The sequence below is a fragment of the Talpa europaea genome, assembly GCF_964194135.1.
Source record: "Talpa europaea genome assembly, chromosome: 9".
NCBI classification, from domain to species: Eukaryota; Metazoa; Chordata; class Mammalia; order Eulipotyphla; family Talpidae; genus Talpa; species Talpa europaea.
Genome location: NC_140076.1, coordinates 23,989,840 through 24,014,314, shown reverse-complemented (window position 1 = coordinate 24,014,314; position 24,475 = coordinate 23,989,840). Strand labels below are relative to the sequence as shown.

Sequence of the window (24,475 nt, the reverse complement as noted above, 5' to 3'; positions counted from 1 at the left end):
GCGGAGCGGAGCCCGACCTCCCAGCCGTCGGTGGGGGCGGTGACCGCCCGGGGCCTTCCCACGGCTAGGTCTGCGCGTCACCGCGGGGGCGAGGGGGCGCCGGGGCGCCCGGGGCTGCGGCTCTGGAAAGGGCCCTGGGAAAGGGCTGTGGCGGCGCCCCCGGGGCGGGGCCGAGGCGGGGCCAGGGCGGGGCCCGACTTCCCGGCTGGGAGCCGGCACCCGTCGGCTGAGAGCTCGCCATGAAGCGGCCCAGGGAGCCCAGCTGCTCCGACAGCGAATCCGACGGACCCATCGACGTGGGCCGCGAGAGCGAGCTGAGGTAAGGGCCGGAATGGAGGGATGCGCGCGCCCAGGACGAGCGGAGTGGGTGGGGGCTGCGCGCCCGGCCGGGCCCAGGGAGTCGGTCACTAGTCCTGGGGTGCGGCCTCGGGAGACGCCAGTGTGGGCGACAGCCCGCAGGTGTGTGTAGTGTAGGGGTGAGTGTGTGCTGGGTGTGCTGTTCCACGCCCCAGGGCCTCGGGTCCCGTGCGCCCTGGGCCCTCTGGGGCTCAGGATACTTGTCTGGAGGAAGAGTTCCGCTCGAGGGTCTGATATCCAGTTGAGGACCATCTTTCTGTCCAAGTGCCCAGGTGGGCCTATTGGTGAGGAGCTTTCCCTAAAGATCTTAGGCAGCCCTCATAGACTGTTGGTACCACACCCCCCAACCCCCCTCCGGAATTCGCTGACTCTGCAGAATAAGCATACTTTCCCAATTTTACCCCTGCTCGGGTGCATTTTTCATTTTAATGCACAAAAGACTTCCAAAAAAAGAAAATCTCCTTTCCCTCGAGCAAATTGCCCTTTGGAATTAAGATTTTGAAATTGAAGAAAATAATAACCGCTTTGCCTGTGGTCAGTGCAAGGACCTGGACTCGGATTCCAGTGCTCTTCCTGCTGCCAGTGTCTTTGTAAATATTCAGACCTTCTTCAGACCTGTAGAATAAATTGCACTCATGCTGTTCTGCTACTTCTCCATCCTATAAACAATCTAAGTTTCCATTTGTCCACCTGTAAAATGGGTATGAATAATAGGACCGACCTCATAGTGTCATTGGGAGACTCAAATAAGATAATGCATGCCAAGGCTTTAGAACAGGGCCTAAGCATAAAAACGTTTAATGTCAGGCAGCCAAACAGGTGATATCCAGAACCCCGAAAGAGCATCAGGCACTGACTGGGAATCTGCAGGCCTGGGTCCCAGCCCCGAATCTGCCACTAATCTTCCATATGATCCTGGGTCTTTGCTTTCTCTTTCTAAGTCTCTTTCTTCATCAGTAAAATGAAGGATAGGGACTGGGAAAGGGAGGGCCATCTGATCTCTCTTGGCTCATCCAAACCTGATGCTCTAGATTAGATTTGGAAGACGGATTTAGTTCATTCTTAGGATGCTTTTGAAGACATTTCATCATTTCAATCATGCCCAGTTTTCTGAGACCAGAGGATCCTTCTTCAATCACAAACCACAAAAATGCCATCAGCTTCCAATTATTTATAGCTTATAATAGGAGACAATAAGGCAATAGATAGTCCCCTTGCATTCTGTACATTAGGTTTTGGTGTGTATAACACAATTTCCTATGCAACTTATTAGCCTTTTAAAATTGTTAAGCAGGAACTGCTAGTTAGAGAAGCAATTGTGGGTCTCTGCCTGCTAGAAGTAGAGGAAAGTTTCAGCACCGTGGGGGGGGGTATAGTATAGTGTGGGATCTCAAATTCAATGTCATTGGGTCCTCAGGAGTCAGAGACACAAAACTGATGCCAGAGAACTAGGTGGCTTCTGTCCTCCAAGAATTTGCAGCTTTGTCAGTGACATGCCAGGTCATACACAAAGACCATGTGGGCTGTGAGGACACCCAAGCAGGGAGGGCTTCTTGAAGGTGGTGATAGCTGGGCCATGACATAAAGGATCAATGGGCATTTTTTTCCCGTATAGCATTTTGTCCTTTAAACCAGAGTTGGAGGGACATTTTTAGAAACTGTCTAGCTTCTTGGAGAAGCAGACCCCCCTCAGAGGAGAGAAAGCAGTTGGACATCTGGCAATGGCTGACTTATAGACCCCTCTTTGTAGCACTCACCAAAGCACCCTCCCCCAGGCAGACATCAATGCTTCAATTCAGGGAGCGCTGAACGATGCCTGCTGTGGCCCAGACCCGGGGCTGTGTTGGGGGGCCCAGATGTATCCTGCTTGGCCTCTGCCCTCGGGGAACTCTCAGAGAAGAAGAGCTTCTTGTACAAAGAAAACCAGATAAACAGTGGCAAGGGCCACAGGACCAGGACAGCCAGCCTCCCCAGGGCCAGAGGCAGGCTGCAAAGCCCCCACACTCAGAGATGTGAGTAAAAAGCAGGGTGCATCCCACTGTCACCGTGGGTGTCTGGCGATGGTGTCCTGCTCTGTACGTGGGAATCACCCACAGAGCTCCTATCTGAGCCCAGCCCTCTGACACAACTGGGTCCCAAATGAGACTAGAAACCTCTCTCCGCCCCCTCTGCAAACATGTAATGAGCACCTGTCACATGTCACTTACTGGATTAGGGTCTGTGGCCACATGGTGCCTTTGAAGTCAGATAGTCCTGAGTTCAACTCTTACCACCATTAACTCGGGCAAGTGACTATACCTGTTTCTGAACCTCAGTTTTCTCCCATACAAAATGGGGTGCAAATATCTCCCAAGGTGAGGTTTTGAGGAGGTAATGTACCTGAAGACATAGCTCCCTGCTTTGCCACAGGTAACTTCTAATGAATGTTGTCCTCTTAGGGGTCACCACTCAGTTGGAGGGTGCCATGATCAGGAGGCAGCATGGTCTGATGAAAAGACTAGAAACCTGAAGACTGGATTTATTGGGCAGGGTTCTTAACTCTTTGTGTCTCTGTCACTCCATCTATCCTACGATTATTATTCCTAAAAGGGAAATAGGCTCAACAATACTTAACCCGCGGGGTTATTGTGCAATCAATGAGAAAGTAAATGTGGAAGTGCTGTCCAGAACAGAAAGTACTGGCTATGAGGTATACATAATGGGATGATGAATTTATGGGTGTGCTGGGAAGAGCACTGGAGTAAAAGCCAGTACTTGGCTCCAGTTCTAGACTTGCCCCTAATTTGCTGGGTGACCTGGAGCAGATCCCATACCCTCTCTGAGTTTACTTATTTTACAAGTGGGCTCAGTACTCCCTGAGGTCCCTTCATTGGGGACATTGTGATTCTGCCTTTGGGTGATGTCCTATGAGTGGGTTCATCTGCAATGTTTCTACGGGGAAGTTCCCAAGGGGAAACTGAGGGTGAGTATCAAGAGTAGTGAGAACTGGCAGCCAGATCAGCTAAAAAGCTGGCTTACCCTGAAGAGACCACAGAATTCTGGCTTGGGACCCCTCGAGGCCCACAGCAGCTCTTGGTGGTCAACATATCTCCTCTGATTCCTTGAAAATCTGCCCTATTTTCAGACTCTCAGACAAAAGGCTCCCACACCTCCTCCCACTGTCAGCGCCAGATCACAGCCTGGAAGCAAGCTCTGGCTGAGCTCTTGGGAGCTTTAAGGATAAGGGACTGGAGGGCTATTCAGACAGACAGGAAATTGGAATTAGGAGGGAAAACAATGCTGAATTTGGAGCCAGAAGACATGGATTCCCATGCTGGCTTTGTTCCTTAGCAGCTGCATGGGCTGGACAAACTGCTTTAGCTTCCTGAGACTCAGCATCCCTATCTGTAAAATGGAACTTTTGTTAAGCTCAAGGAGGGAAATATAAATAGTGATGCCAAGAAAACTGTGAGTGGAGGTTTGCCCGGGAGATATGGGAGTGAGAGGAGATGGAGAACACTGTGGAGTACAGCTGATGGAGAGACTGGAGAAGGGTGTGGCAGAGCCGCTCTGCTCTGAAAGGGTGTGCCAGACTCCCACAAATGGTCCCTGAGGAGGGATCAGGCTGAGAAGCGGTGACATAGGCATGGCTAACCCAATACCCCTAGAGAGGCCTGATCCGGCCCCCAGAGGCGAGGCTGGGAGGAGGCCATGTTCTTAGCATACCTTTGCTCTTAGGGCTTGTCCTGAGTGAAGCTTTGCAAAGAAGCTATCCTATAGATCTCAGGATTTGGCCATGTGAGTTCAGACCTAGCTACTGAGCCATCCTTTCCAGGAACGTTCACAGGCCTCTTACCAACCCTTCTTGTCCAGATGTTTAGATGGAAAATCATTTTTTCCAAATGTGGTTGGACAATGCCAAGGGCATAGCAGTAGGATTTCACAAATGTTAACCTGGTCTCTCCTGAAACCTTCTCTCTCTGAGCAATTGATGAAAATGATCCAACCTCCAAGGCAAGAGGGCAGTCACATGGGCTAGGACCCTCCTGTGAGCCACTTCAACTGTGCCCCCATTCTGCAAAGATCTGCAATGTAGACTTCATGGTGCTTGTCTCTGGCCTACAGTTCCATGGCAAAGATGAGGGCAGGAGGAAGTTGCTCAGCCACGAGCTGTGCCACATTCCAAGCACTTGCTGAGGACAAGCTATAATCATGAATGAAACAGACATGGGTTATGGTCTTAGGCAGACTTTAATCAAATAATTGTGTAGAGGTATAAAACCCAAAAAGGGCATAAGTGCAAGATGCAGGTGAACACAGGATGCGAGGAGAGTATAGAGCTGGAGGTACCTGGTGGAAGGTGGGATGTGAAGAAAGACTCCCTCAAGAAGATGACATTTGAGTTATGATTTGAAAGGTGGTAGAAGTTGCTAGGCTAAGGGGCTGAGGTTTGGGGAAGAGGAACGGGGTAGATCAGAGTGTTCTAGGCTAGGAGAACAGTATGTACAAGTCCAGAAAGGAATGCATTCACAGGCTGGTGCACATAGAACAAAAGGCTTGAGTTTAGGAGGTGACCGGCCAGCTGAGCCACCTGAAAAATGGTGGCTTTGATCCCAAAAGCATTGGGAAGTCGCTGAGGAGTTTTAAGAGAATGACTGACAAGATCAGATTTGCATAGGCAAATAGGCTTGTTGGGGGCCAAAGGGACCCCATAATAGTCTCTTGCAGTGGTCCAGGTGACAGACCATAGAGGCTTGGTCCTGAGAGAGGCAGGGCAGGTTCAGAGACAGATGCGAGGTGGTTTTTAGACATGGGACTGGCAGGTTTTCATGAGGTGGGGTGAGGACACAGGAGGAATTAGAGTATCTGCCTTGCAGAGCTAGGAGGTAGGGTCCTCCAGAAGGTAAGAACCCAGGGGCAAGAGGAGCAGGTGCCAGGTGGAGGCAAGCTCGTGGGTTCCTGCTCAGATGTGGCATTTTGTATTAGTCTTAAAAGTGTAAAATCACCTTATGTAAAGTTACTTGCTGATGTGATGGAGCCGGGTCTCTGGAGGGCTGGGGCCTGGCTGATCATCCAGTGCAGCCCCAGACCCCAAGGGTGCTCCAGGGAGTTGACCAAATGAAAGTCCCTGAGTGCAGCCAGCAGCATCCCTTCCCGGCCCCTGGAAGACAGCCTCTGGAGCAGGAAACCGTTAAGAAGGCGAGCAGTCGGGCTGGAGATGATTTCAGTCAATGTCTGGGCACGAAAAGCCCCGAGGTCTGAGCCCCTTCCCGGTGGGGGTTCTGCGGGGGGGGGGGCAGAGCAAGCCCCCGGGGGGTCTGCGCAGGGGCGGCCGACGTGCCGCAGGACTGGGGCTTCTGGGACTCCAGGGCCGAGCCCCGCAGGCGTGGGGTGGGGGGGCTGTGCCCCAGATGCGCCCCCCCCCGCCCCCGGCCGCGCTGCGTGGGAGGAGGCGGCAGCTGCAGCGCGGGCGGAGGGCCGGCGGCCGGCGCGCCCGGCCCGTGGGAAGCGGCGGCATCTGCTCTTTCCACGCTCGTTCCCAGCGGCTCTCTCTGAAACCCAACCCGCCGGCCCGGCCCCGCCGCCGGCGGCCCGTGCCCTCGCCCGCCCCACCCGGGGGATCAGGGGCTGCGGATCGGGTTGCAGGAGCCGGGCCGCGGTTCCCTGACCCCGCCCCGCCCCGGCCAGCCGGGCTGTTCCTGGGGGACAGGGGCAGCGCGAGGCCAAGAGCCAGGCCCCCAAGGCCACCTTGCAAGTGTACCCCAGCGACCTCGAGAATCCCGGGCAGAAAACGGAGCGCAGGGGAGGACTTGGTCTGGGGCAGAAATGGGTCCCCCCGGGACCCAGTGTGTCTTCCCAGCCCCATGGACCAGGGCCACTCTGGAGGGGGCTGCGCGCGCCTGTGGCTGGTCTCCAAGGTCAGCCGCGGCCAGGGAGATGGCCCCCCAGCTCTGAAAAGTCAGCCTTTCTTTTTCTCTCCAGCCAGATGGCCAGGCCGCTGTCCACCCCCAGTCCTTCCCAGATGCAAGCCAGGAAAAAACGGAGAGGGGTGAGTGTGTGTCTCAGCAGAGCTGCTCCACAGAGGTTACCCTGCGTTCCCAGCCCCCCGGCCAGAGAACTCCGGTCAGAAACATCACCCCTAAGCTGTCAGTACACTGGGTTCCAGTCCAGGCCCCGCCAGTAGCGAGAGGGTAGGGTGACTTTGGGTAAGGTGCTTAACCATTCTATGCCTCATTTTTTCATCCTTGTAGCTGAAATAACCATAGCACTCACCTCAAAGGGTTGTTTCGAAGGTGAAGTGGGTTAATGTGATGCACTCAGGACAAACCTGACATACAATTAGCCGCTATTTATTCCAGCCTTCCCTGGAAGGGAAGCCAAAACTTCCATTTCTTCTCAGTGTGCTGAGAATGGTCGAGGGACCAGAAGGAGGCCCCCTCCATGCCCTTGACCATCTTATCCCAACCCCACTCTCCCCCCAAGATGCACTGGAAGCCCAGAGACCTGGGATCGGGCAGAGCCAGCCCTGCCTCTCACTAACGGTGAGACCTTATGGTCCCGCCCTCATTTTCTTTATCTGTAAAATGAGGGTCATTTCTGCCCTGCTCTCATATTCTGCTACCAGTGTTGTAGACAGGCTTGCGATCGTGTGGATGAGAGGCCTTCGCAGCTGGAGAGAGCAGTGCCCAGACTCCTCAGGCCTTCCACAAGCCAGCATCTGAAGGGTCACCCAGAATGGGGGAGGGCCTCCAGGGCCTCGCTCCCAGTGACTGCTGCCCCTCTTCTGAGTGGTGGGTGCTCTGCTGGGTTTGAATCGGTGGTTAAATGTTTTAACCATCACTCCTGCTGACCCATGAGAGTTCCCGGTTTCGCTCCCAGTTTTGGCTTTCCTTGCTGTGTGACTTCTCTGAGCCTCAGACTCCTCCTCCATAGAATCAGAACAGACTAACCCACCTCACAAAAATACATGTTGGAAACTGATGAACCCACGGGTAACGCCTGTTGTTGTTTAGATCATTGAGAAGCGGCGCCGGGACCGCATCAACAGCAGCCTCTCTGAACTGCGGCGCTTGGTCCCCACCGCCTTCGAGAAGCAGGTAGGTGAGGGTGCCGCTGGCGCTGGAGGAAACACCGTGTGGGTGGCAGAGCAGGTTCATTCCACGTGGCATCTGTTACTGATCTGTAGCAGCTTCCTGGAGTGCTGTGAGGTTGTTGCTGCTCTCAGTCACTGGCGGGGGGCGCGGGGCACGGGGATGGAACTTCATCTCACCTGGGGATTCTCAGGTGTTGTGCCTTCAGGGCTATCATCCCACTCAACTGAAGCCTCAAAATCATCCTGAAAGGTAGGTTCCTGGTAAGCACAGAAAGGTGGAGTCACTTATGCCAGATCACACAGCTAGTAAGTAGCAGAACAGGGGCCTCCCTCCTGGCATGGTGGTTAAGTCTCAGCACCATCAAGCTATCCGCAGCCACTACAGCAGTTCGATCCCTGGCCAGGGAGCTACCCACATGGTGTAGCAGACCTCTCCTGCCTTGCCCACGGGTCCCCTCAGCAGTGTATTTCAGTTAATTGGCCTGTTCTGCTCCCCACTCTGTCTCTGGTGAATCTTCTCACGCCCTCCCTGTATCTCTGGCCTGTACCCTGGGTTTTGTATGCATAAATAAATAAATCTTTAAAAAAAAAATAGCAGAACTGAACCAGAGCACAGAACAGTGTGATTCTAAACAACTGATGTTTTCAGAGCTGTTGAAAGTGGAGCAGGTTGCTTGGGGAGCACGCACTCTGCTAGTGAGCATGTTGGGCGGAGTTTAGAGTGGGCAGCCAGCTGAATCAATCAGATGGCCTCAAAGATCCTGTCCTGAACATTCTACAGATGTTCACTAAAACCCTTACAGAACCAGACGTGAGCTAGACATGGAACTGCCCTCCAGGAACTCACATGGAGCATCTCACCCTTGGGTTTCCCCCTAGGGACCAGGTGATGCCGGAGGCTTAGGAAACATGTCCCAAAATAGGTGACAGAGGAAAAGCAAGGGCTTTAGGGGTAAAATGATGAACTAGATTTAGGCGTGGTGAGTCTGACGTCGTATTCCCAGGAGGGCTGGCCTAGGGGGCAGGTGGCTGGGAGGAGAGTCACCCTGGTGATGAGTGCATGAAACATGAAGGTGGACGAGCCCCTCCTGGCGAGCATGCAGTGAGGACAGTGAGCAGGTACCCACTGGGGACAGCACTGTGAGGCCAGGTAGTCTCTGTCCACACCGCCCAGAGACCAGGTGAGCGAAGAACCACGAGGAAGTGGTGTCAGGGAGGCCCAGGGAGAAGGTTTCAGGGGACATGGCCAGCAGTGTCTGGACCACAATGAGGCCTGAAGAGACCCTATTCAGTTCGGACATTTTGGCCGAGGGGAAGCCCAGTTGCAGACTGTGGTGGAGTGAGGGATGGAGAGAGGAGAGGCTGGTGCAGTGCGTGCTGGAGGCCTGTGCACGAGGTGAGCGGCAGAGGTGTGCTGAGGCCTCACTCTCTGTTCTGTGCACACAGGGCTCCTCCAAGCTGGAGAAAGCCGAGGTCCTGCAGATGACGGTGGACCACTTGAAAATGCTCCACGCCACTGGTGGGACAGGTACTGGTGTCCCTTTCTCCCGACAGTTGCTCTTGCCACAGAGTTGGGGGCTGAGCTCTGGGGGACCACTGGGCTCAGCAGCAAAGTAGACACGGCTCCTGCCCTCAGGGAGCACACAGTTGGCAGAGGGCCGGAGCCGACTCTTTATGATCTCACACCAAGTCCACCTCCTAGCTTCCAGCATCACTCGCTCTACTTTGGTGTCTCTATGTGTCCCAACCCTTCCTCAAGTTCCTCCTTCCAGTCTGTGACATTCTCTTCCTAGGCCGCCTCCCTGGGCCACATTAAACAGAAACATGACTGAGCTCATTCTCACTGGGATCCCACTGGGAAGCCAGGAAGGGTCTGCCTGGGGGTTCACACCAGTGAACTGTCTAGCCCTCTGTCTAGCCCTCTGGGCTGTCGTGTCCTTGGCATGGCTGGAGGGCAGCGTCCTGCTCATCACTGAAGACAGGCTGCAGGACGGAGTAGAACGCAAATGTAACTCATTCCGAGGCACGGATAAAGGCATGGAACTGTAGCTTTAAAAAGACTTCTGGGCAAATTCCACGTTTGTCCACCTGAAGCCTCGTTGTGTCTTTCAGGTCTTTCAGTGACCTGGCAATTTGGAAACCGTGACAGCTCTGCAGACCTGAGCCATGGACACTTAAGTCCTGAACTTAACTTGCTCCTCCCAAAGGGGACAGTTATGAAACCAACTTGGTGCCTCAACCCACAGCAGTGTCATAGGGGGACAGAAGGGGACAGGCAGTCAGGGTCCCACTCCAGAGATTCTGAGCCAGGGGGTCGGGACTGGAGTTTGAGGATGTGCAAGTGCAGCAAGTGTGCCGATAACCCTGATGCTAAGAGCTGGTGACCCGCAGTTGAGAGTCTATCTCCAGGCACCAGTGGGGAAGACGTTGAAAACTGAATTTGATTCTCACGACACCGTGGAGGAAGCGGGTTGTTGTCATCACTGTTTTCTGCCAAAGGGCTGATAGGAAGACAGAGAGCTGTGGCTTAGAGCACTGGCTATGGATTTGAATCCTTGCTGCCAACTCACTTTATGATCTCAGACAAATTTTAACTTCTCTGTCCCTTGGTTTCCTCCCCTCCAAAACAAGAATAATGAAAGGAATTTTATGAGGATTAAATTAGATAATGCAAATGAAGCGCTTAGTAAGTTATCTGCAGATGCTAGTTTAAAAAGAATGGTGTTGGGCCTCCATGGTGGCACATGGGGTTAAGCACAGCACTGTGAAGCTGTTGGCAGCCTTTGCAGCACGAATTCGATCCCCAGCCAGCCGGGGAGCTACATACATGGTGCAGCAGACCTCTCCTGTCTGGCCCGCTGCTCCCCTCAGCAGTGTATTTCAGTCAGTCTGCCTGTTCTGTTCCCTACTCTGTCTCTGGTGAATCCTCTCACACACACATCCCACCTCTGGCCTACACCCCAGTCTTGCATGCATAAGTAAATAAATCTTTAAAAAAAGTTTTAAAAATAAAAAGAATAGCGAATGCAGAAAAGTGAAGGGATTTGCTCAAATTCACACAGCAAAGCAGAGAGCCAGGAGATATAGCAAAGCCCCCAAGAGGCCTGACTCCACATGTGTCTCCTGCCAAGCTGTCCCTCCATGGAGGCCAAAGAGAGGGTCCTCAGCCTAGCGGCACCAGCTGAGGACCAGAATGGGTCCTGCTTTCCGGTCTACCCTCCACTGCCTACAGCAACCACATAGTAAGAAAAATGATAGCTAACATCATATATTAAGCACTTCTGTGCACTGCTTCATTTAATTTCACCCTCACCACTCTCTGCAGCAGACATGTGATGGCCCATTTTATAGAGACGGCGACTGAAGCGTAGAGATTGATCCACAATCAGGCAGCAAGTGGATTTGCACCCAGATCTGCTGCCTCCAAGGACCTCCTGCTTCCTTGCCACACTCAGCTGCCTTCTCCGAGGGCCCTCCCAGTGCTGAAGGCTGCTGCTGGTTCCCCCAGCATCCTTTCAGCAGGCTGGGTGTTCTACCCCTCCACGGGCACAGAGCTTCCACACCTGGCAAGCATCTACTCAAAGCAAGTTAGCTTGGCCACAGAGTTGCATCTTTGAATTCACCACAAATTTATATTTTATGATGCTTCACAGTTTAATGAATTATTTCAACCTCAAAACCCATCCCTCTCTGCTCTAGGTAGAGAAAAACATTCTCATTTTGCAGGTGGGAGGCCCAGAGGGTGAGGTCACTTGCCCAAGGTCACACAGGCAGTGAGTGGGGGAGGCAGTCCAGGAGTCAGAGTCTGGCCCCAGGTGAGGTGCTTACCCCCGACCCTGGTACACCCTCACCATGCTTCACTTTGCAGGATTCTTTGATGCCCGAGCCCTGGCAGTCGACTTTCGGAGCATTGGTTTTCGGGAATGCCTCACGGAGGTCATCAGGTACCTGGGCGTCCTGGAAGGGCCTGGCAGCCGTGCAGACCCCGTCCGGATTCGCCTTCTCTCCCATCTGAACAGCTATGCCGCAGAGATGGAACCTTCACCCACACCCACTGGTCCCCTGGCCTTCCCTGCCTGGCCCTGGTCCTTCTTCCATAGCTGTCCTGGGCTGTCAGCCCCCAGCAGCCAGCTTGCCATCCTCGGAAGAGTGCCTGGTCCTGTCCTCCCCAGTGCCTCCTCTCTTGCTTACCCCATCCCGGCCTTCCGAACCACTCCCGTGCGTAGAGCTGCCGGCACCATCCTGCCAGCCCGGAGGAATTTGCTGCCTAGTCGAGGGGCATCTGCTGCCCGGAGGGCCCGCCCCCTGGAGAGGCCAGCTGCACCCCTGCCCCTGACCTCAAGCAGCAGGGCTGCCCGGAGCAGCCACATCACACCCCTCCTGCGCTCTCCTTCCCCCACACCTCTTGGCGTGATGGGGTCCCCTGCTTATGCGGTGGTTCCTGCTCCTAGGCCCTCTTCTCCAGGGCCAGCTGGGAGGCCAGCCGGAGCTGTGTGCTGCCACTCCTGGGTCTCTGAAATCACTGAAATCGGGGCTTTCTGAGCTGGCTTTCCGCCCAGGAGTGAGGAGAGTCCTTTTTCCAGGAGCTCTAAAAATGGCGCTGCCTTTTCTGCTCTACTTCCTGGACTAGCTTCTAGATGAAGGCAACTTCACCCATCAGAGGCCCGTTCCTCCTTCAGCCCATCAGCCCTCCTCACTGCTTGTCTTGCTTGTCCAGCCAGCTCTCCGAGCTGCTCTGATCTCAAAGGCTTGGTCTCATTTCTTACCTGGACACATGAGTCCAGGGAGAGCCCCTAAGGGCCATACCCAGTCTGGAGCAGCAGGCTGACTCTCAGCTCTGGGAACAAAGCTTTAACCTGAAAGCACAATGGCCTGAGGCAGGCTGCTTCCCTCGAGAGGGGTCAGAACCAGGACGTAGTGTCTACCTTGCTCCCTAAAACCAGTAACTGACCAGGGGCCACAAAGAAGTCTCTTGGGAACTGTTTCTGCCCTTGCCCCTTCCCACTTGTCTTTGGCCTACTCCACTGCAGCTGGACAGGTCCCATTGCAGCCAGACAGGCCCACTGTCCACTATGGTCAAGCTCTGGGGACTGGAGTCCCAGCAGGTCCTTCTCCCATCATCTTCCTTGCTGCAGACTCCCACCCTGCAGTTGACTGACAGCTCCCTGCACACAGCTGGGAGGTTTCCAGGCAGCACTAATGCTCAGAGACAGGGCATCCTCACAACCAGACCTCGGACAGTCCCCCCAGACGGGAGCCAGGATTGAGCATCTGAGGACCCCTCGCCCTGCTGCTCGCAGGTGTGTGGTCCTCGCCGGCGCATGGTGTGAGGGCATGTTCCCACGTGATGGGGCCCAGAGAAGAATCCTCTGGGGATTCAGCACCAGACGTTTCGATGCCTGGTTTGCATCCAGCTCACGGAGCACAGACTGCTGGAACGGCCAAGGGCTGTCAGGCCGGACAAAAATAACTGCAAGGAGGGGCGAGAGGAAGGACAGTCAGAGGCGGCTAGGCCCTTCAAGGTCACACAGTGGGTGGAGGGCCTGAGATCCTGTTCACCCAGGATTCCACACAGCTGGCTCTGCTCAGAGGTCATTTCATCAGCCAGCTCCAACCCTGGCCACTTTTGCCCAACCACTGTTCCCGGCGGGAGCATAGAGATGAGATGGGGCAGACGTGGGACTGACATGCAGCTGGACTGGTGTCACCAGACCAGTTGTTAAGATGTAGAAACACTGCTGTGGTAAATGTCATCGGTAAATAATGGGAGCTCCTGAGGTTTCCCCCCAGGACCCCATGATCTGTCTCATACCCCAAGGCCATGCTTCTTCCAGCTGGCAGTTCATGGCTGCTTATTCTACATCTGTTGTTAAATACTTCAAATATCACCCCTGGGAAGATTCTCCCCCTGACTCTTTGATGGAACTACCCCCAGTGGCTGAATTGAGGAACGTTCATGAGCTCAAAGATAGAGTTTACAGAAACCCTGGGGGGAAAGGGTGCTTTCAGAGAAGTGGGTAAGAGAGCAGAGGTCACTTAAGTGACCCAGAAAGCTCTTTTGAAAGTCCTCGCTCTGTGGCATAAAGAGCTGAAGTAGTTCTTTCACTCCTTAGTGGGAGTCAGCTTGCGCCGTTGTCCTGGACCATCTGAGCTGCACAGCAGTGAGGAGAGAGGGCATCCCTTTAGGGAGTGGGTCACCCGCCAGCATTGCCCCTGAGGGAGACAGATAGTGGGAGGGAGAGGAAGGGCAGGACGCTGGGCAGGTTCCCAGGAGCTGGGAGATGGGGGAGAGAGGGAGGTAGCAGAAGACTAAGACCAACTTCACCTTTCTCAAAAAAAGATCAGAAAAACTGCTTCCTCTCTCCTTTCTCCTCTCGCCCTCCTTCCTCCCTCCCTCCTCTTCTCCCTCCTCCCCATCCCTCACCTGCTCTCCTCCTTTCCTCCTCTCCTAGCCTGCCTCAGGTGGCAGCTTGCTGTCCCCAGGAGACCAGGCCACTCCCTAGCCTACTCACAGTGGGACTGTGGGATGCACATTTCTATGTCTCAAGTCCCCAACTCCAGAAGAGCCCCGTTGACACCATTGAATGAGGTGGAAATGGCCCAGAACTTTCATCATGTTGGTTGATCTTGTTTCATCCTCCCAGAAATATGGACGGTGGGGGCAGGGCGGGAGGAGGTAACTGTATGTATTTGTTTCCACAGTTGACGACTTGTTTATATTCCCAGGCCTTTCTGGTGCCCCTGACTCCCACCCCATGCTGGGGTTGTCGCAGACAGCCAATAAAGCTTTTTTTTTAGTTCTGGAAATCTTTAAGAAATTCTACTTCTTAACTATCTCTGGAGTCCGTCCACTTGTCTGTGAGCCCACAGCCGTCCCCCTGGTCTGGCTCATCACCTCCCCCAGTCACTGCTCTCGCTGCTAAAGGGTTACCTTGAATCTCTAATTCTGTCTCAACAACAACCAGAGGGGGCTTGAACATATAAATCATATCAGGTCAACTCTAATCTCAAACCTGTATTCTATTACCTTATCATCCTAAAAGAAAATCCAGGCTCTCTGCAGATCCCAACCTCATGTCCAGTCTCAGTTTCTGTCAGAACAATCTTATGTCTGTACTTCTGCCACGCTGGCCTGCCTTCACTTCCTCAGTGTCCCACCCTCCAACCCACCTCCAGGACTTCGTGTATGCAGTTCCCGTTGCTCAGAATGCTCTTTCTGCCTTTTGCATGACTGAACTCTTCATACCGTCAGGCCTGGGCTGATAATTCACCTCCTCAGAGAGGTCTTCCCTGATTACAGTACTTGAATAATCCATGTCAAAGTCTCCAATTCTGTTCCTCCATAAGGAACTTGCCATTGCACATCCACTTGTGTCTGCTCCTTGGTATCTCCCCTACCAGGATGTAAGCTCCGTGAGGCCAGGAACCATGCCTAGGCTGCTCTCCACCCTCTATTCAGTGCCAAACACAGTGCCTGGCTCATAGTCAGTATTCAATAAACATTTGTGGAATAAATGAACTAGGAAATTGAGGAATCTCCCAGACTCTTGCTGCTGGACAGTACAGGCTCCTCTAGGGATGAACACCCCAGCTGACTGACGTTGGGGATAGGCTGGAGAACAGAGTGAGAACAGGGCCAGGGGACTGCAAGTTCTAGCAAATGGCACAGAAGCTTGGGCCAAAGAAAAGTGGAGTGTGTTGGCTCTGGAGGGCACCGACTGCTGAGAGTGGCAGGCTGTCCCTGCCAGCAGTATTGTTCTTCACTCTTGGTCTGGCTCACAATAAATCCAACAAACATTTGCGGAGGTCTGCTCTGTGCCAGGCCTCATGCAACAAAGCCAGAGGTAACAGAGGGCATTGCTGCCCTGAGGGGTTGTAACGCTACAGTTGTAATCTCAGCGACAGTTGGTGAGGTGAGAGTGGAGAGTGTTCTTTTGAGAAGGCTGAGGGGACAGAGTGGGGCAGCTGCTGCTGTCTGAGGCAGCATAGAAGAGGGGAGCACAGGAAGGAAGCCTTCCTGGAGGAGGAGGCATTCTAACATTCTAATAGCAGAGGGAATCTTCTGAGCAAGGTGACCTCATCAAGGCGCTTCTGAAAGCTGGCTCTGAGTTGAGCACAGGCCTTCAGTGACAGGGCCAAAGCAGGCTGGTCTAGGCACTGAAGCCAGACTTCCTGGCTCAGGCCCCAGCTCCTTCACTTATCAGGGCTGTGACCTTGGGCAAGTTACTTAACACCTCTGCACCCCAACACTCTATAAAAAAAATGATGCAATAATTGTTACCAACACCTGCTAAATGCTTTTCTGGGCGTGTTCCCATTTTACAGATGAGGAAACCAGGCCCAGGTGATTAATGACTAAGGTTAGGTGAGAATGGCATGGGAGAACATGTGTGAAGCCTTCAGAGCAGTCCTTGGGCCACATGGACCGCTCAGTCAATCTCAGTCACTCATGTTCATGGAAAGAGGCTGGATTCAGATTGCGAAAGGCCTCAGGGGTCATGTAGAGTTTGCGCATCAGCCTGTGGCAATGGCAAACACAGAAGGTTTTGCCAGGGGATGGCCAAGGTCAGCCCTTTAAGAAACCCTTGTTTGGGGTGGTGTGGATAACTGACCCGGAAGAAGAGAATGTAGACTCAATTCCACCTATTCCCTGGGAACACCTAGATGCTTTAAAAACACCAATGCCCAGGTTGTGTTGGGCAGCCCAGAAAGAGCTGTGAAGAAGTTAGAATTTCTGTCCCAGTGGAGGTAAATTTCCATTTAGTAGGTGAACTGGACTCCAACGTGTGTGCCTGGGAAGAGCTGATGCTTCCTGAGAAAGCAGAAATTAATTTCCACAAGGGCATCTCTATCTTCTAGTCCCATCCTACCCCTGACCCATAGTAGTTGCTTAAAAAACTGTCGAAAGTTTTAAGGACTTTGGCCTCCCTGGTGGCCCAGGGGTTAAAGTCTCAGCGCTATGAAGCTATCGGCAGCCACTGCAGTGGGAGTTTGATCCGGGCAGGGAGCTGATCCATGTGGCGCAGCAGACCTCTCCTGTCTCACCTTCTGCTCCCCTCAGCAGTGTATTTCAGTAGATCTGCCTGTTCTGCTCCCCACTCTGTCTCTGGTGAATCCTTTCACCCCTCCCTACCCCTGCACTTCTGGCCTACACCCCAGTTCTTGTATGCATACATAAATAAAATAACTCTTTTTTAAAAAGGACAGTTTTAATGACTTGTAATGCATTCAAGAGTCACTGGATATTTTAGGGCTTGGTGGCAAACTCAAGACTTTAGTTTCCATCTCACCTTCCTGGAGAAAGAAGATTGGAAAACTGGACAGTAGCTGACCCCACTAATAACAGTAAATGCTTTCAAGCCCTTGACTTCCATGATCTCGTATAATCCTCACCTTGCCTGTGAATTATTATCCCCATTGTACAGAAGATGACATTGAAGTAAAAGTGCCCCAAACCTGAAACACTAATAAATGACAACATTAAAACTGGTGTCTGCTTGAGTCCATCTTCACCAGCTCAGCACACCGTGTCCTTCCCAGGCTGCCAATTTTGATACAAACTCAGCATGTTCAGTGCCTGCAGGTCTGGGGGCTGAACTCCATTGCAAGCATCTCTGCCCAGCTCTTCCCCCCTGCGCAGGGAAGAGGGGGGGACGAGGGGGGGGGGTTCGGCTGCTGTCACAGAGGACCAGCAGTTACTCACTGGATTAAAGAGCAGCTTGTTTGTCTCATGTGTAACAACCCTCGGAACATTCCAGGTCCTGATCCATGCAGGCTTCCTAGGTCCCGGCTTTTTCCATCTTGATTCCCTGCCATCCCAGAGGACATTGTGCCTGCATGATTGCAGCTAGTCTCCATGGGTCCAGCCAGCAGAGGGGAAAGAGTTTGGTGGAGACATGATCATAGTCTTAAAGGCTAGCCCCAGAAGTAGCACATCTGCCCATCCAGAGGTGAGAACCTAGGCAATTAGCCAAGCCAATGGCTGGGAAATGCATCTCTGCTCTGTTCTCTGATGTAAGCGTGAATGGACATTGGCAGTGTCTCTCACTTCACTCTTAGCTACCAGCTTGGGCGGTTGAGAGGAATGGAGGAGTTGGCGACGGGAAGCTACCAGCTGCCAGTGGGCCGTGCCTGTGTGTGTGTGCGTGTGTGTGTGTGTGTGTGTGTGTGTGTGTGTGTAAGTAAATGATCTAGAGGTCAATTTATTTTGAGAACCAGACAGAAGGCCTCCACCTACCACCCTGATCCCACAGCAATAAGCTGGACACCCCAGTGGAGTTCTGTCTACAAACAGCCTGCCTCTTGGGAAGAAGTCTCCCTGGCCAGGGAGGCCAGGGGGGGCAACTTGAACAGAAACTAGAGGGAGGTGGTCCTCCCTGGTGGCTTAAGGGATTAAGCACCACACTATGAAGCAATCCACAGCCTTTGCAGCACAAGTTCGATCTCTGGCCAGCCAGGGAGAAACCCACGTGGCGACACAGACCTCTCCTGTCTCGCCCGCTGCTCCCCTCAGCAGTGTATTTCAGTCATTCTGCCTGTTCTGTTCCCCACTCTGTCTCTGGTGGATCCTCTCACCCCCCGCATCTCTGGCCTGTACCCCAGCTCTTGTATGCATAAATAAATAAATCTTAAAAAAAAAAAAAAGAAACTAGAGTGGGGGAGGGCAGCAGGGGACCATGAGACCATCAGAGAAGAGGGTGTTCCTGGCTGGGAACATCAAGGGCTCTTGATCCCAGAGTCCCGAGTAGCTGGAGTATAGACAGCAGGGAAGGCATTGGAGGGGCGTTGCTGGCCAAGAGTGGGGGAACCCTGGGGCCATGGTATGAAGAATAGGCTATAAGAGGGCAGGGGGAGCAGGCAGGCCATCCAGACCTTCCCAACTCCAGTGACTGCTTTCACACATCACAACTGCCCACACCCACAAGCTCACCATCCCCCCAGACAGTGACTGCAGCCTCATCAGACACTGAGCAGAGATCCAGCCAGGGGTCCAGGTCCTCCAAACTGTAAACTCATAAATACAGGCTGTCCTTCTCCAAAGAAGACATTCAGATGGCCCATGGGCATGTGGAACAAAAAGTCAAACACCACTAATTATAAGGGAAATGCAAAGCAAAATCACAGAGATATCACCTCACCCCTGTGAGGATGGCCCACATCAAAAGGAGTGAAAGCAACAAGTGCTGGTGAGGACGTGGAGAAAAAAGAACTCTCATCATCCACTCTCAGCCCACTGTTGGTGGGAATGCAAGCTGGGGCAGCCTCTGTGGAAACTGGTGTGGAGATTAGATTTCTTAAGAAAATTAAAATAAAGATCTTGTGGGCCTCCTTGGTGGCGCAAGGGGTTAAGCACCACACTAGAAAGCTATCCACAGCCTCTGCAGCACGAGTTCAATCCCCGGCCAGCCAGGGAGCTACCCAGATGGTGCAGCAGACCTCTCCTGGCTCACCCACTGCTCCCTTAAGCAGGGTATTTCAGTCAGTCTACCTGTTCTGTTCCTCACCCTGTCTCTAGTGAATCCTCTCACCCCTCAAACCTCTGGCCTGTACCCCAGCTCTTGTATACATACATCTCTTGTATAGAGATCTCGTATGACCCAGCAATACCTCTGCTAGAAATTGACCCCCAAATTAGGGGCCTTTGTGTTCAAAGCTGCACTGTCCACAATTGCCAAGTCATGGAACCAATCCAGAGTCCATTGGAAGAAAACTGGATATTTCTCTTTTTTGGTGGGATATATACTCAATGGAATACTACTCGGCTATTTACAAAGGTGAAATCGTGACTTTGGGGACAAAATGGATGGATTTTGAGGTGGTTCTGGTAAGAGAGAAAAGTCAGGAAGTGAAAGACAGACACCAGATGGTTTTCCTTTTGGGGGAGTGTAAATAACCAGTGATCACATACTGGCAAAGCACAGCAAAAATTAGTCTTAGGTTCTGTGAAAATATACAGGTTAGGGGCCTCTGTGGTGCCACAAAGGGATAAGTCTTAGCACTATGAAGCTATCAGCAGCTACTGCAGCACAAGTTGGAGTTTGATCCGGATCCCCGGTCAGGGAGCTACCCATATGGCGCTGCAGACCTCTCCTGTCACACCCGTTGCTCCCCTCAGCAGTGTACTTCAGTCAATCTGCCTGTTCTGCTCCCTGCTCTGTCTCTGGTGAATCCTCTCACTCCCCACACCTCTGGCCTGCACCCCAGCTCTTGTATGCATAAATAAAATAAATCTTTTTGAAAAAATGAAAAAAATATGCAGGTTACCAGAGGGAATGCGGGCAGGGGCATTGGACATTGGCAGGGAGGTTTAGTGGAGAGTGAGGATGGCATGTGCACATACGAAAGTGTGAAAATATACCCCAAAGTGATATAGTCACGTCAAGGACTGACAAGTAAATAAATACATGCTATTTACTACGTTCAGCCTGTGGTGATTGTTACACAGCCGCAAAGAATTAATACACCAGACAAAGCCTATTTCCTGCTCGGTCTACGCCTCCTAGAAAAGAGCCATTCGATAAACTGGGAAGCTCATGAGCTTGACTTTATTCATAATCAGAAACTCCAACTGGGGGAACCTGCTGGCTTCTCCACCAGGCTGGCTTGTATGATAGCTGCACTATCATTTGGCCTCGTCCTCCCACCTCATTCCCTTTGCCATGTCAGTCTCCAGAGATGAGCCTGCTTCACTCCTCCTGCCGAATATGGAGCTTCGGGTGACCTTGAGAATAGTATTATTTTCTAAAGTCAGCAGTAGGGAGGCATAATTTGCATTATAATTACAATAAGATGCACCAACGTTAAATGCACAAGCCGATGAGTCTTGACAATGTATGCACGCAGGTAATCACCATAATTGCAATATAGGAGATTCCCACCACCCAGCGCGTTCCCTCCTACCCCTTTACAGTCAATCATCTCCTCCTACCCCCACCCTGTGCAAACTGATCTGCTTTCTCTCACTGGAGTTTTGCCTTTTTAGAATTTTCACATCAGTGGAATCAGCCAGTATATAACTCTTGAGTTGGGCTTCCTTCAATCAGTGCAATGTTATAGAGCTCCAGAAAGTTCTGTGGCTCATTCCTTTCTTTTTATCCACCATATGGATGTTGCACATGTGGATGTTCATTCATCTGCAGATGGACATTTGGGTTGTTTCCTGATGGTTTTCAAACATAGAAAAGACTGTGTAGACTTTTATTTTTAGATCACACAATTCATTTCTACAATTCATTAAAGTCACTAATTCAAAACTCAAGAAGAAGACCACAGCCCTCCCAGCTCACCCAGGCCACTGGCCACCAAGAAAGACAGAGGTGGGGTTGCAGTCACCAGTCACATCCTCACCAGACCTCAGATCCTGTTCATGCTGCTGAATGTCTGGCCCGAAGGCCTGCCAGAACCCTCACTACCTACCTCTTGGGGAAAGCGAAACAGTGACATGTGTCGCTGTTTAATTCAAGCAGAACAGAAAACTTCTCACTCACCTGAGTCTCGGGAAGGTAACCACTGACCCACACTGCCTGGTGTCCCAAGGGCCCTTTTCAGCAGGGTTCATAAGTACCAGCAGGTAGATTGAGAATGACAAATATCTGGCCCAATGAGCAGCCACTACCTGAGCCTGTCCCCCTGGCAGACACCGGGAACCAACTACTGTTCTCCTCCCCCTTGTGAAGACCACACAACCCAGAGCCAAGCCCAATCAATCCACGTTGGCACATCCCTTTTGTCTTCCCTAGACTATCTAACCAGCTCAGGTAGCCATCTCGAAGACAAGAAGGTCCTCACCAGGAACCCAACTGGCCAGCTCCTTCACCTTAGACATCCCAGCCTTCAGAACTGTGAGAAAAATTATGTTGTTTTAGCTTCCCAATCTGTGCTATTTTGTTGTGGCAACCCAAGCTCACTAATACAGAAGGTTTGCAATCTGCTTGGGTTTTCATCATTTGCACTCAGCTAAGTGATGGACACACAGTAGGCCTGCAAAAATTATTTGCTAAATAAATGAATGGAGTCCACACAAGCTTCTCCTCACTGCCCTCCTGCTCCAGCTGTCTCTATCCCCTGCCACATCAATCCTCAGATTCCCCATCTAGGCTGCTTTCAGGGGAGGACAGAGAGAAACGCCAGGCGCAGGCGCTTCTCCCAGATGCAGTGTTTGAAGAGCAGCTTCTCCTTTCTCCTGCCCCTGCTGGGAGCACTGCAGAGAGATGGCTGCCCCCTCGCCCCTTCTGAGACTGGGCTAGCCTGAGCCAAACCTAATGAATCCATATTGGCACATGAGAGGAAACTCTTTTATTTTCCCTGGATTAACTAGGCAGCACTGTGAGAAAATGAGGCCTGTGGCTTGGCCCTCACTCAGGGCTGGGTTAATGGGTAACCGTGTTCAGGGCGTGCTCCTGTTTCTGTGAATAAGTGTGAGCTGAGTTTGATGACCCAGGGCAGTGAGCAGCGGCAAGGAGGAGAGGGCCTTACTGTGCCCTGCCTCGGGTGGGGAATCTGTGCTTCTGTTGGTGACCCCAGGTGTGGTGTGGGGGTGGGGGTGACAGCAGCAGGCTCCCGAGGACACAGCCCATCCTGAGATTCTGAGTGAGGGCACAGGCCCAAGCCGGGCAGAGCTCTCCTGGCCCCCTGAGTGGTTATAGGCTGGGCATGGGGGATCAAAATTGTCAACCCCAGGCCTCTGAAGTTCAACTTGTGTTTCCAAAAGCCAAATGTCTAACAGACATCCAAAACTAACACGTCCAAAGCCAAATTCCTGAATGCCCCCCCCACAACCTTCCCCCTCCTTCCAAATCCCCATGGTCTCAGGAAATGATAACAGTCCTCCAGTTGCTCAGGCTAGAAGACCAAGAGTTGTCCTTGATCCAACAAATCCTGTCAGCGTATCTTCAAAAGATATCCAGGGCCTCCCTGGTGGCGCAGGTGGTTGAGCGCAGCACTGTGAAGCTGTCCGCAGCCTCTGCAGTGCCAGTTCGATCCCTAGCCGGTCTCGGAGCAACCCACATGGCGAGCAGACCTTTCCTGTCTCGCCCGCTGCTCCCCTCAGCAGTGTATTTTGTCAGTCTGCCTGTTCTGTTTCCCCACTCTGTCTCTGGTGAATCCTCTCACCCTCCCACACATCTGGTCTGTACCCCAGCTCTTGCATAAATAAAAAAAAAAGTATTCAGAATCTGCCACTTCTCAACACCAGCACGTCTCTCTTCTAGTCAAACCCTCACCACCTGTCCACCCCCACAGTGGCCTCCTCTGGGCTCCCTGTCTCCACCCTTGCCTCTGCAGCTCATTCTCACAGCAGCCTGAGGGAGCTTTGCACAGAGAAGTCAGTCCACCCTTTTTCTCAGAACCCTCCAAGGACAGCCCAGTCCAAGTAAGGGGCAAGGCCTCCCCAAAGCTACATGGGGAAGCTCCCTAGACCCTGGGCCTGGGCTCCCCATCCACATACCTCACCTCCAGACTCACCCATCACTCACTCTCTTATGCTACCCAGGCCTCTTTCCTGTTCCTGAGGGCAGATATTGTGCTGTCCAGGGCCTTCACACTCCCTCTTTTCTCAAATGCTCACCTTGCAGTTATCCACAGGGCACCTGGATATCCATATAGCCTGCTCTCTCCCCTCCTCTGGTTTCACCTGAATATCCCTTCAGAGAAGCCTTCTATGACAGCTCCACTTTAAATTGGCAGCCCTCTTCCAGCCCAGCACACCCTGTTCCGCTCAATGCTCTATCGCTCTCCGCTCTAATAATCATGTTAATTTTTCTTAGTTTATAGTCAGTCTCCCTCCCACAATGCAGGAGGCTGGTGAGTGTGTGTGTGTGTGTGTGTGTGTGTGTGTGTGTGTGTGTGTGTGATGTTTCACTCCCTGAACCTACAACAGTGGTATCAAAACACAGCAGCCACTTAATAAATATTGAGTTAATAACAATAGCTTCAGGGCCTCCCTCATGGCCCAAGGGGTTAAACCTCAGCACTATTAAGTAATCTGCAGCTACTGCAGCATGAGTTGAATCCCCAGCCAGAGAGCTGACTCACATTGTAGAGCAGACCTCTCCTGTCTGGCCTGCTGCTCCCCTCAGCAGTGTATTTCAGTGGATCTGCCTGTTCTGCTCCCGCTCTGTCTCTAGTGAATCCTGTCACCCTCCCCCAACTCTGGCCTATGCCCCAACTCTTGTATGCATAAATAAATAAATCTTAAAAAAAAAAAACACAATAGTTTCAATTTATCAAACACTTACAAAGTACCAAACACTGTTTCAAATGCTTTTCCTAGATTACCTCATTTCATTTTTGCAACAGTTTTATGAGTAAATCCTAATATCTCATAATCAGATGAGGAAACTGAGGCACAGAGCACTTGGTACGAGTTAGTTTGTGATAGTCAATATTTTAATCCACGTGGTCTGACTCTAGAGACCAAATTATTAGTTATTCTACTATGTTGCTTGCAAATGAATAATGGGGAAAAATGAAAGAAAGAAGTTATTTTTCATACCCATAACAGAAATAATAAATTTTGGAATCAGCCATTCCTCTGCTAAAACTCTGCATTTTCTATGTGCTATAATACATGATTTAAACAAGTTTCTTAGCTTCTCTAAATTTCAGGCTCTTTATGGGCAGAAAGGGAAAAAAATCAACTTTTTAATCTACCAAATATTAGCTGTTTTAACCCTTTCATTATATTTCACCTATTCTTGATCCATTACTGCCCTCTAGTGCTCAGTTAATATGGTGACTAAGTAACTGCTATTTTAAATAGGAAATCCTTAAATGGTAGAGCCCCAAAGTCACCAGTTTCTACAAATAAAACAGTCGTGCTTCTTGATCTCTTTACTCTCCTGGATCCCATTAGTCTTCAAGGATTAAGTGAAGATCGGGCTTCCTCAAAAGGAAACAGGAACATCCCATATGAGTCCCTGTAGGGCAGAACAGCTATAAGGGAGATATTCCTATGAAAAATAAGTTAGCTGAATAAGCACACATGAAATGGACAATAGGCTCAGCAGGTTTTACAGCTGAGTTTCCCAGACCTTCAAAAAATGTTTT

General features: G+C 51.9%; 1 protein-coding gene across 1 annotated transcript; it reads left to right on the top strand.

Annotated features, from left to right (window-relative positions):
- Positions 1 to 239: 239 nt before the first annotated feature.
- Positions 240 to 11,971, top strand: HEYL (hes related family bHLH transcription factor with YRPW motif like; the record flags this gene model as incomplete). Its single annotated transcript, XM_084242903.1, has 5 exons — positions 240 to 319; positions 6,319 to 6,385; positions 7,350 to 7,433; positions 8,876 to 8,957; positions 11,298 to 11,971. The coding sequence occupies 5 exons, from the start codon at positions 240 to 242 to the stop codon at positions 11,969 to 11,971; spliced, it is 987 nt and encodes a 328-aa protein (XP_084099029.1).
- Positions 11,972 to 24,475: the final 12,504 nt, after the last annotated feature.